The sequence below is a fragment of the Canis aureus genome, chromosome 3 (assembly GCF_053574225.1).
Source record: "Canis aureus isolate CA01 chromosome 3, VMU_Caureus_v.1.0, whole genome shotgun sequence".
In the NCBI taxonomy this organism is placed as follows: Eukaryota; Metazoa; Chordata; class Mammalia; order Carnivora; family Canidae; genus Canis; species Canis aureus.
Genome location: NC_135613.1, coordinates 46,999,521 through 47,011,659, shown reverse-complemented (window position 1 = coordinate 47,011,659; position 12,139 = coordinate 46,999,521). Strand labels below are relative to the sequence as shown.

The 12,139-nt window shown below is 45.7% G+C and overlaps 1 protein-coding gene across 7 annotated transcripts in view; it reads right to left on the bottom strand.

Annotated features, from left to right (window-relative positions):
• The window catches only part of NT5M (5',3'-nucleotidase, mitochondrial), a 45,729-nt gene extending 33,954 nt beyond the window's left edge, over window positions 1-11,775 (bottom strand). For 3 of the 7 annotated variants that reach the window (XR_013376465.1, XM_077892342.1, XM_077892341.1), the window contains exons 1-2: window positions 11,350-11,775; window positions 7,754-7,854 (exon numbers count right to left, since the gene is read on the bottom strand). Coding sequence is in view for 6 of the 7 variants with exons in the window: in XM_077892342.1 (XP_077748468.1) it covers window positions 7,754-7,854; window positions 11,350-11,619 (371 nt within the window). In the remaining variant the exon portion in view is untranslated. Of the gene's footprint in view, window positions 1-7,753; window positions 7,855-9,235; window positions 9,358-11,349 lie in introns of those variants that run through there. The other 4 variants (XM_077892337.1, XM_077892339.1, XM_077892340.1 and 1 more) reach the window with 4 other exon arrangements.
• Window positions 11,776-12,139: the final 364 nt, after the last annotated feature.

Genomic DNA, 12,139 nt, shown 5'->3' with positions numbered 1-12,139 from the left:
ACCTTTTGGCTATCATGAACCATTCTGCTGGGAACATTCATGCACAAGTTTTTGTGTGGACATCTATTTTCATCTCTCTCAAGTATACCCAGGAATGCAATTGCTGGGTCATACCGTAACTCCACATTTACCATTTTGAGGAAATGTCTTCTCAAGTGTTTTCCACAGCAGCTGCACCATCTTCCAATCCCACCAGCAGTGACAAGGGTTCCAAATGCTCTACATCCTCAGTAACACAATTTGTCCTTTTTTCTTTTTCTTTATGATAGTCATTCTAGTGAATGTGAAGTGGTACCTCATTGTGGTTTTGATTTGCATTTCACCACAGACTAATGATATTGGAGCAAATTTTCATGCATTCATTGGCCATTTGCATATCTTTTTTTGGAGAAATGCCTGCCCAAACTTGTCACCCCAAGCCCATGTTTTTAAAACCTAAGTTAAATCATATCATTCTCTGTTCAATCTGATCCTCCACCAGAGTATCATCTTTCCCTTCCCCATCACACTCTCTGAATTCTAGCCCTACTGGTCTCCTTCAAAATGTTACTTAACTAAGCGAAATCCTTGCCTACCTCAGGGCCTTTGCACCCTGGCTTCTTACTAACTAGTTTGTTTTTCACATGCAGCTCTGAAGTCAAATGTCCTCAGAGAAACCTTTCCTCAGAGAAAGGTTTCCACCCCACCTGAAGGAGCCCTTTCCCCATTTAGTCTCAAACACATAGCCTGTTATTTCCTTCACCAAACTCACTGCAAGCTAACATCATTTTTCTTTTTACTGATCCTCCTCTCCACCATAATAAAAACTCTTGGAGACTGGAGACCTTATTTGTTATTTACAAAACTATCCCCAGTGCTAGCACAGTGCCAGGTATCTATGAAGTGACACATAACATATCTGTTTAGTGAAGGAATGGATACACTGCCTCCTATGTCAGGCCCCTCAACTACAGGCATGCTATCAACACTGACTCCATCTTTGGCCCTCCATCTTGTTCATGCCCACGCAATGACTCCCTTTGGGAGTACACTTCCTAGGCCCCTAGGAGATTAACACATGCCCTGACTAGAGTGGGAGAAGGCCTGTCCTGAGCTTCCCTAAAGTTCTTTAGAAAACTAGTAGAGATAACATAGTTTCCTCCCCTCTTCTGGCACTCAGATGGCACCATGAGGTCTGTAAAGTGTTAGACCCTTTGACCTTACCATAGTGCCCTCTGTACATCCCCTTGCCTAAAAAAATCTATGGCTTGGGATTGGGACTTTGCAAAGAATAGCTGTGCAGCTCTGCATCATCATCTGCCTGACACCTGAATAAAACTTAGTAAAGAGTACAGGGTCCTTGGTCTCGAAGTACCTTCTCAGTTTGGAGGATGCTGTACTGTTCCCCCTTCGCCTTCTAACAGTAGGTATTGAAAGTCATGTGTAAACACAGGTGCAAGCACATATAAACTCATCCTTCTAAATGAGCGGTGTTAAGTCATCCCCCTATGATGTCGAATACTTGTTTTGGCAAACAGCACTACCTCTTAATACACGTTTTGGAGTTACACATAAGATAACAACTATGGGGGAAAGATCTGTATGAAAGAAAACTCAAGCAAAGACACCAAAATATAAGAAAGTGGTGGTTTCAATGATGAGATTATAAATGACCTATATTTTAATTTTCCAAAATTAACCAAGAGCTTTATTTTTTTTTAAGCAAGCATTTTTCTGCTTTCTCTTAGGGACAGATTTCTGAAGCTAAGTACAGTCCCATCAGAAAATACTCACTGCTTTAGACATCATGAGTTCCTTTTATTCAACATACATTAAAATCCATCATATTCTAAGCACTAGGGAGATTCTGATAGGACTCATTTATTTGCTGGCATTGACTCCAAGCAGTTTTGGCTATTTTTACATGTCAAATGCCCCTTTCAAGGATAAGTCATGTCGACTGAGAGTATTGTAAATGAAATATACTGAGCTAGTTGTTATGGGGGGAACATCTGCAAAAAGGATACTATCTAAGTATCCATCACTAAGTATCTATCAAATTTAAATACAGAGAACAGACTGGAGTTTGCCAGAGGAGAGGCAGATGGGGGGGGGGGTGGAATGGATGAAATGGACAAAGGGGATTAAGAATACAATTATGGGGGGGGGACATCCAACTCTCTTGGTTTCCCATCAGATCATGATCAGGGTCATGACTTCAGGGATGTCAGGTGAAGCCCTGCATCAGGCTCTGCACTCTGCAGGGAGTCAGCTTGGGGTCTCTCTCCCTCTGCCCCTTCCCCCACTTATGCCTAAGCACTCTCTTGCTCTCTCAAATAGATAAATCTTCAAAAAACAAAAGAATACATTTATCATAATGACCCTAAATAATGTATACAAATGTTGAATAATTTTTAAAAATGTTGAATAATTATGTGGTTCACTTGAAACTAACATAACACTTACGTAATTATACCTTAATAAAAATTGTTTTAAAATGCATATGGCTTGGATTCAGCTAGCCCACTACTGTGCAGAAATATTTGCACATGTACATCCACACTCACTAGCTGGGATATACAAGAAGAAATAAGAACCAGTGTGTCTGTGTGGAAATCATTACACACATGATGGTATACAGTATACAATAAAATACCATGCAGTAGTTAAAGTAAGACAGTTTGAAAGAAATAATAAAAGACAGTTTGATGGTGTTGTTATGGAAACGTATATTATATTGCTAACGTATATTATATTGCTAAGTAAAAAAGAGAAAGCAGAATATAGAGGACCACAACCTTTTTTTTTTTAAGATTTTATTTATTTATTCATGATAGACATAGAGAGAGAGAGAGAGGCAGAGACACAGGCAGAGGGAGAAGCAGGCTCCATGCAGGGAGCCCAAAATGGTACTCGATCCCGGGTCTCCAGGATCAGGCCCTGGGCCGAATATGGCGCTAAACCACTAAGCCACCTGGGCTGCCCCACAATCCTATTTTATAAATAACAATTATCATGTGAATGTTTATTCAGCAGATGCCTGAGTATGTTCTGTGTGCCAGGCAGCATTGTAGGAACCCAGACAATCCCTGACCTCAGGGAGCTGACACTTCAAAGAGAAAGGGACAAACACAGACACATGACTTCAGCTGACTTGTAGCCAGAGGAATGTGGCCAAATGACTAGGTGGGGACAGTGGCCTCTTTAGCTACAGCAGTATGGCCTCTCTGAGGAGGTGACATGCAAGGTGCTCAGAGTTGAAGGACTCAAAACAGTGTGGCCACGCCAGGTACCAGCAGAGAAACATTTCCAAAGTGTATATTAGAAACAAAGGCTAGGGGATCCCTGGGTGGCTCAGCGGTTTAGCGCCTGCCTTTGGGCCAGGGCGCGATCGTGGAGTCCCGGGATCGAGTCCCAGGTCAGGCTCCCGGTATGGAGCCTGATTCTCCCCCCTCCTGTGTCTCTGCCTCTCTCTCTCTCTCTCTCTCTCTCTCTCTCTCTCTCATAAATAAATAAATAAATCTTTAAAAAAAAAAAAAAGAAAAGAAACAAAGGCTATAAGATCAGAAGCAAGCTTGGTGCACCCACAGGGCAGAAGACAAGTCAGTGTGCTTGGAAAAGAGATCAGAGGGTGGCACGGCTGGGTCACAGACCACCTCACAGGCCTGGCTGAGTTGGGGTTTTGTTTCTGAGCAATAAAAAGCCGAAAGAGAGTTTCAGGAGGGGACCAACATTAGCAGAATTTGCTTTATGAACATTAGTCTGGGGCAGCTCCAGTGGCCCAGCAGTTTAGCGCCGCCTTCGGCCCGGGGTGTGATCCTGGAGACATCGGGCTCCCTGCACGGAGCCTGCTTCTCCCTCTGCCTGTCTCTCTCTCTCTCTCTCTCTGTCATGAATAAATAAATAAAATCTTTTTTTAAAAAAAGGAATATTAGTCTGGCTGCCAGGTAGAACATATAAACTTGCAAAACTATATACAAATAAGTATGTAAATGTATTTTAAAAGGTCTGGAAGCCTGCATCCCAAGTTGTTAACTGGTACACAAAGAGTGGGATTGAGGGAGACGTACATGGGGACAAAGGGACAAAATGGGCAACTCACATTTCTTCATTTACGTGCACACGCCATTAGAGTTTTTCATTAAGAATATACTTGTGTATTACTGGATAAGGGGTGGTCGCCCCTGAAGATATTCCAAGGAGGCTCTTCAGGATGTGATGTGATTCCCAGGGAGGCACAGTCTCCTGCTCAGTGCTACTGCAGCCAGGACACAGCATGCCAGGGAGGCTGCTTCAGGACAGAGGGCAGATGAGGTGTTTGCTCACTGTTCCCCTCCTACCTGAAACCCCTTTGCCTTCTCCACCTGGCACATAGATCCCTTTTCATTTTTCAGGATGACAGCTCAAGTGTCACTGCCTCCCTGGGGAGTATTAGCCCTGCCTGGATCCATTCAAACATCTACCGTGTCACTTTTAGAATGACATTGTAGTCATTTGTTTCCTAGTGAACTCCTTGAAGGCAAGCGGTCTCTCATCTGCTTCTGTATCTGCAGCATGTGGTACAGGGCCTAGCATGTAGCAGGTGCCTCACAAATATTCTTTAAGTAACATTTTAAATCTTGGCCTTTGTCTGCTTCAGCACTAAACACAAAGCTATCCACTTAGTTACTGACTAGACCCCTTTCTCTGTCCACACTGGGGCATTGGCTGACCTTGGGAATCTACGCCGTTAAGAGCCAAAATGGAGGCAAAAGACCTACGGTATGGTCTAGACTTGCATTTTCACAAAAGCATTAACAGGGAAGCTGTGGGAAAAAGTGTTCCAGACTAGAATACATATGAAAAAAAGCTTCATCCTCTGCTACCCCAGTGAAGAGTCACCACGCATATTAGCAAAACAGAAGCCCTTCAAAGTCCTTCTTAATCCAATGTTCCTCACACTGTTTTGGTTAAAGAACGCTTTTCTGTTGCATACCTATTAAATCTTGCAGAATAATAACAATAGCAGCTAACATTTACTGAGTACCTACTATGTGCCACACGCTATACTTTCTCATTATCCTTATTTTACAGTTGAAGATACTGAGACCCAGAAAGCTTAATAACTTGTCCAATGTCTGAGAGTTAGATTCTAGAAAAGCCCGGGTTTGAGCCTGGGCAGTCTCACTCCAGTTAGGACCCAATCTTCACCACTATGCGATCTAGCACTCCAGAATACAGTTGGCGGAATGTAGTCCAAGAAACACTGATCCAGACACAAATAGAGTTTTGAAAAGTTGCAGTGCAAAAACAAATATGCTTTGCCTCTCTAGGCTCTTCTTGCAGATGCAAGGAGTTATACAACAGTACTCCACTATAAATCAAGTTCAAATCATAAACCAGAATGAAATACACTACTCTGTACAACCTGACTCAAGTCTAAACATAAATTACCAAACGAGTCTGTCTACAATTCAACTCAAACTCTTAAGCATTTTTCATTCCTCTGATGCCTATTTATCATGTCAGAACTTTGAACGCTGATTATTTTTGGAGGCATTTATATGGCACAATAAAGACCAATTCACAGTGTATGTTTGATTGGTCTTTCAGGTTGGTAGATTCTAGCAAAACTGTGACCAATAAAAGCATTTACAACCCTGGAAACAAATACTAACATTGATGGTCTGTTGATGTTTGCCAAGGAAGCCAAGACAATTCAATGGTGGGGGGACTCTTCAACAAATGGTTCTGAGAAGTCTATGTCCATATGCAAAAGAATGAGGTGGGATGCCTTCCCCTCATACTATATTCAAAAATTAGCTCAAGATGGATCAAAGCCCTAAATTTAAGAGTTAAAACTATAAAACTCATAGAAGACACAGGAGCAAGTCTTTGTGACCTCAGATTAGGCAAATGATCCTTAGACATGACACCAAAAACACAAATGACAAAAGAAAAACAGATAAATTGAACTATATCCACATTAAAACATTGGATTTCAAAGGACACCACCAAGAGACTAAAACAACAATCCAGAAGATGACAAAACACATTTGGAAATCATGTATCTGATAAGAGACTTATGATCTAAAATATATTAAGAACTCTTAAAAATTAGCAATAAAAAGATAACCAAATTGAAAAAAATTAGCAAAGGATTTAAATAAGTATTTCTCCAAAAAAAGATGACAAATGGCTAAAAAGCACCCAAGAAGATGCTCAAATCATTAGCCATCAGAGAAATGCAAATCAAAATCATGATGAGACATCCCTTCATACCCACTAGGACAGCTAGAATACAAAAGACCACAAGTGTTGGCAAGGGTGTGAAGTTGGAACCCTCATACCTTGCTAATGAGAATGTTAGATGGTACTGTTGCTTTGGAAAACAGCTTGGCGGTCCCCAAAATGTTAAACATGGATTTATTACCACATGACAGCGATTCTGCTCCTAGGTATATACAATCTACATATGAAAACATACAGCCACAAAAAAATTTGCTCATAAGCAATATTAATCTTAATACCTAAAAAACTGAAACAACCCAAGTGTCTACAACTGATGAACAGATAAAGAAAATATGGCATATCCATACTGGGGAATATTACTCAACAATGAAAGGCAATGAGGTACTAGGATGGATATGAGCCTGAAAACACAATGTTGCATAAAAGAAGCCAATCACAAAAGACCACATAGTGTACTACATGAAATGTACATGAAATAAACAGTAAATGTCCAGCACAGGCAAATCTACAAAGCCCTAAAGTAGACAGTGCTTGCCTAAGGCTGCAGGGGAAGGAGAAGGAGGGGTAATGACTGCTAATCGGTATAGGGTTTCTGTTTGGAAGGATGAAAGTGTTCAGAAATTGACCATGGTAGGGAATGCACACTTCTGCAGACATACTGAAACCCACCAGATTGTACACTTTAAATGGGTGGACTGTATGTGAGTTCTATCTCAATATGGCTGTTGTTTTTCAAGTTCTCAGGGAAGCACATCATCTGTAACTGCTAATGGATTTTAGTGAACAGTTACGGAGGTTCAGCTCCCAGATGCAACCACTTCACTCAAACAAACCAGAAATATCTCACATAGTAGTACTCCTGCTGCTTCCTGCACTTCTTGTTAGGTCTCCTGTTAGACCTCTTTGTACTCCTTCCTCTCTTCCTTTTCAGCACTTACCACAATCTGGGGTATCTTTGCTTGTGAGATTCTTTAACGTCTACTCTCTGGCTGGGCTGTGAGCTCCATGAGGGCAGGACCATGTTTGTTCATCTCTGTATTACTGGTGTCCAGCAGCACCTAATAGAGTCAGTTCTCAACTATCTGCTGAAGAAATATATGTCTAGGGCACTTGGGTGGCTCAGTGGTTGAGCATCTACCTTCAGCTCAGGTCGTGATCCTGGTCCTGGGATCGAGTCCCACATCGGGCTCCCCGCAGGGAGCCTGCTTCTCCTTCTGCTGGTGTCTCTGCCTCTCTGTGTCTCTCATGAATAAATAAATAAAATCTTAAAAAAAAAAAAGTGCATGTCTACCACCCAGTCAACCAGATCCAAGTAGACTCAACATTTTCTCCTGTTACCAGATCAAAACACCATCAGTAGCTTACAAACTGAGTCTGTTTCACTCAGGGTGTTACCAGGTTGAATGTCAAAGAAATAAGCACCGGGCTGTACAGGGGTGAGGAGGGAGAGGGGAGGGAGGCAGAGGGCAGGAAGAGAAGCAAAAGAGTAGCAGAGGTACTGGCAGGAGGAAGGACAAATGCTCAGGTGGGAAGACAAACTTACTTTTCTAGGTTGGCCATCTGCTTCACAGCTTCTACAGCCCCTGGTAGAGGCTCCAGGTCAAGAAAGAAATTTTCTGATTCCCATATGCTAATGGCCTTCTCCTAAGAAGATGAGAGAGAAGTGGGTGACTTCCAGAATACTCAGCACCTTGCCTTACCACAGGGATGATGGCGCAGGTGGGAAGAGCTGTTGAAAAGAATGTGAGCTTCCCACCTTCCCCCCTCACATACCCAAAGACATACCCTGGGGAAGCCAGAGGATCACACAGAGCATGCGTGTGTTCCCCTCCTCTCCTGGAGATCTGACTTCTGCAAGGATCCAGCAGAGACCAGCTAAGGGGCGAGGGGCAATGGATTTTGAAGCCTGCTCTGCTTGAGGCCCAGCTAGAGCCATCAGGGCCAAAGGCAAGTCATCATGAATCATGCGCTTGCTTGATTCTAACAGCCAGAGGCATCGTAGAGGCTCTGAGGTTGGATCAGGTTTTATCATGGCACTAGAGTATTTAAATTCAAGAGCTGAAGGAACTCGGAGATTTTTTTTTTAAGATTTTATTTATTTATTCATGAAAGACACAGAGAGGAAGAAACACAGGCAGAGGGAGAAGCAGGTTCCATGCAGGGAGCCCAAGTGGTACTTGATCCCAGGACCTTGGGATCACACCCTGAGCCAAAAGCTCAACCACTGAGCCATCCCGACATCCTAAACTCAGTGATTGAGTACTGCTGTGCCATGTGTGATAAGGGGGTCAGGAAGGGCAGATGGAAGGTCAATTGAATAGAACTCCAGGTTCCTGACCTGTATCAACTAGGACAGCTCTTTTACCTGTTTTATGCATTGGTGTGTCAATAAGTACTTGGTTTGAAAAGCATTCTCCTGCTTCTAAAGTCTGAAAGCCAAAAATCCAGACCTTCATTTTTCATATAAGAAGATCAAGGCTCTGAATGGGGAAGGGATTTACTTAATATCACACAGCGAAACACCATCTCCTAACTCCAAGGCTACATGTTTTTACCTTATGTCACTGGGCTAAAATCAAGTTTGCAGAATGCCACACTTTTCCAGGCCCAGAACAAAGGGAGGGAAGACAAACTCCGCCCTCCAAGGAACAAGAACCTAAATCCTATGTGCGCTGTTACAGAAGTGTCTCTGCCAGGTTAGAAGCTGCATACTCCAGAACCAGTGCCACTACCATGTCACACTCACAGGTGGAATACCCGGAGATCACACTGGCATTGTTCTTGTGCGCTGTGTGGGATGAAGCAAATGCGTACTGATTGCTAGTATCATCCCACGAGGGTAAGAATTACTATCCCCAGTTTGATAAGGAAACAGGCTTACAAAGAATTTTTTTTTTAAGGCCACTTATGGGTGATATTGCCAGAACTTGAATCACAGAGGCAGTATGGACCGGTGGAAACCACACTTAACGGAAGAGTAAGAAGTCCTGGCCTTGGCTGTGTGATATTGGACTAAGCACCTTACCTCAGTAATAAGCATCCCAGCATCCCCTCCCTCCTTCACTAAGGTTGGCCCTGAAACTCTGGTCAAGGTACTTCCTCTCTCTGGGCTGAGTTCCTCAACTGTCCTAACAGTGTAGGATTCTAAATCGGTTAAAATGAGCTTTGCCTTCCACCTCTGCCATGATCACCTCTCAGAGTCCTGCAAAGATCAAAGGGGATACTCATAGAGTGGTATTTTGTAAAGCAAAAATGCCTACATAATTAAGGTGGGTTGGTTCATCATTTGTTTTCTGACTGTAGGTGCTGGGCAAGATCAGCCAAGGGGAGACCCAGGGATGTCCTGCTGTGAGCTATGCTGGGGACACAAGGCAGGTGTTCATTTATTAAAATCCCATTTCCTGCAATGTTCCCAGAAGCAAAATTCAGCAGTCACTTCCAGAGCACTGCCTTCTTAGCGTCCCAGGAGCTCTGTTCCTTTGCCTCATCCTTAGAAAATGGTAAAATTACCTCCTTAGATCTAGAGTCTGCACATCAGTACAAAAGGACTTGCAAGAACCACTGTCCTTTTCAGAGTTGGGGTGGGCTTTATTTCCTTACCCCAAAACACTCCTGGGAGGAAATAAGGCACCCAGACTGCCAATACTGTGCACTGTCTATAAATGAACACCCACATCAATGTCTGTTACGGAGTCTGTTACTGAGGCTGCAAAAATAACTAGGGTATTCTCTCCCATTTGAAATTGGCAATCAGATATTAGAGCTGGGAGAAATGAGCACACAGAACTCTGGGAAAGTCATCTTCTGGAGGGCATGGTATCAATGAAGAGAACTGGTGCTTCATTTTCTTTTTAATACCTGCCTCTCAAAATGGATCGTTGTCAAATTACCTTTTTTTAGTCAAAAGAAATGTCACTTGTTAGAGCAGGACAGAGAAGAGGACTTTGGAGTCGGGAAAGCTAAATATGGTTGGAAGGCAGACAGACTTGAGTTTAAATCCTAGCTGAGCCCCTTACTAGCTATGGGACTTGGGATAAACTTCCTCACCTGCACAATGAAGATAATAATGTCTACCTCATGTGGGAGACAAGGTAGCCAACCTATAGATACAAAATAGGCTGGGATCCCTGGGTGGCACAGTGGTTTAGCGCCTGTCTTTGGCCCAGGGCGCGATCCTGGAGACCCGGGATCGAATCCCACATCGGGCTCCCGGTGCATGGAGCCTGCTCCTCCCTCTGCCTGTGTCTCTGTCTCTCTCTCTCTCTCTGTGTGTGTGATGACTATCATAAATAAATAAAAATCTTTAAAAAATTATCAAAATAGGCTCTAAGCTCTAATATCATCATCATCAAACTTCTGGTGGTGATCTTATTATGTGGCCAATCAAGGGATGCCAGGACACATCCAGCCTCTTTAAAGTTTGTGCAAGGCAAAAAAAAAAACTGCTGTTCCTTTCACGAAATAGTTTAAACTGACAAACTAAGCCATCTGTCTATAAACAAGCCTGGATATTTCTCCTCCATGCATCATGGACTCAGAGACCAAAACACTGCAGGAGTCAGGGGGATGCAGTGGGCCACCAAAGCAAGGGGATAAACCAAGGGGCTGATCCCACCCCTTCTTGACCACCGACTCATCGTGTGATGTCCAGAAAGTCACTCGACTTCTCTGGGCCTCAAATATCATCGGGAGCTATGCATTCATGGAAAAGGACACCAAAGAATGGTACAGACCCTCATCAAATTCGTGAGGATGAAGAAATGAGCATGTGCCTGTCGCAGGGATCAAAGAGGACTTTACTTGCAACGTTTATTTCATTTAAAGAACTTAAAGACTTGCAGCCAAATGCACCAAAAACTAAAAAGTCAGCCAAAGAGAGAGTTCGTATCTTGCGCATCACATCCTCCTGACTTTTGAGAAGCCCTCGGTGACAGCCAACAACCGCTCCTGTGCGCGCCGGGGCCCCTGTTTCGGGAGAGGACCACCCCGAGGCTCGCGGAGGTGACCCACCCAAGGTCGCGCGGGCTCCCGGCCCAGGGCTGGGGAAGGAGGGCCGCAGTCCCGCCGGGCTCGGGGGGGCTCGGGCGGGCTCGGGCGGGCTCGGGGCCCCGCGGCTGGGCCGGGGCGGGGGATGCTCACGCTCAGGCCGGGCTGCAGGAGGCCGTACTGCTCCGACAACCAGAAGCCGCGCCGGTCCTCCAGCGCGATGAAGGGCTGGTCGGGGAAGCGCGCGCGGAACTTCCTGAGGAAGCCGCCCTCGAAGTCGGCCAACACGCCGTCCATGTCCACCAGCACCCGCAGGGCGCGGCCGGCCCCCCGACCCGCCGGCCCGCCCGACCGCCAGCGCCTCCCCGCCGGGAACGCCGCGCCGCGGGGCCGCCGCGCACACCAGCCGCCCAGCCGGATCATGGCCCCTGACGCTCGCTCGCCGCAGGCGCCGGGGCCTGGGCAGCGCCACCCCGCGGGGCCGGGCCGGGAGACATGACCGCGGGAAGCGGGAAAGAAACCCCTGCCGGCCGGGGTGCGCGGGAGCGCGGGGAGCGCGGGCGGCGCGGGCGGCGCGGGGGGCGCGGGGGGCGCGGGGAGCGAGCGCGCAGGCTCCGGCCCCAGAGCGAGGCTGCGGCACGCGCCGCGGCGGAGGCGGGGCTCGGGGGCGGGGCCTTGGGGCCAACCCGCAGTCCCAGGCTCCCCCGACCTCTCTGGCCGCAGCGGCCGCGCACCCCGCAGGTGGAGCAAGCCGGTGTCACTGGGCGCTTACCAAACCTGACAAGGTTCCCGCCGTCCTGGAATGTACCTTGTAGAAGCGGAGACTGACGAAAAGCAAACAAGCGTACAAAACCGGCACGCACACCCCTCCCCCCCCAAAAAAAATTCAGAGAATGACAATCGTGTGAAGAGACCAAAACAGGGTGATGGCGAGCCTCCCTGC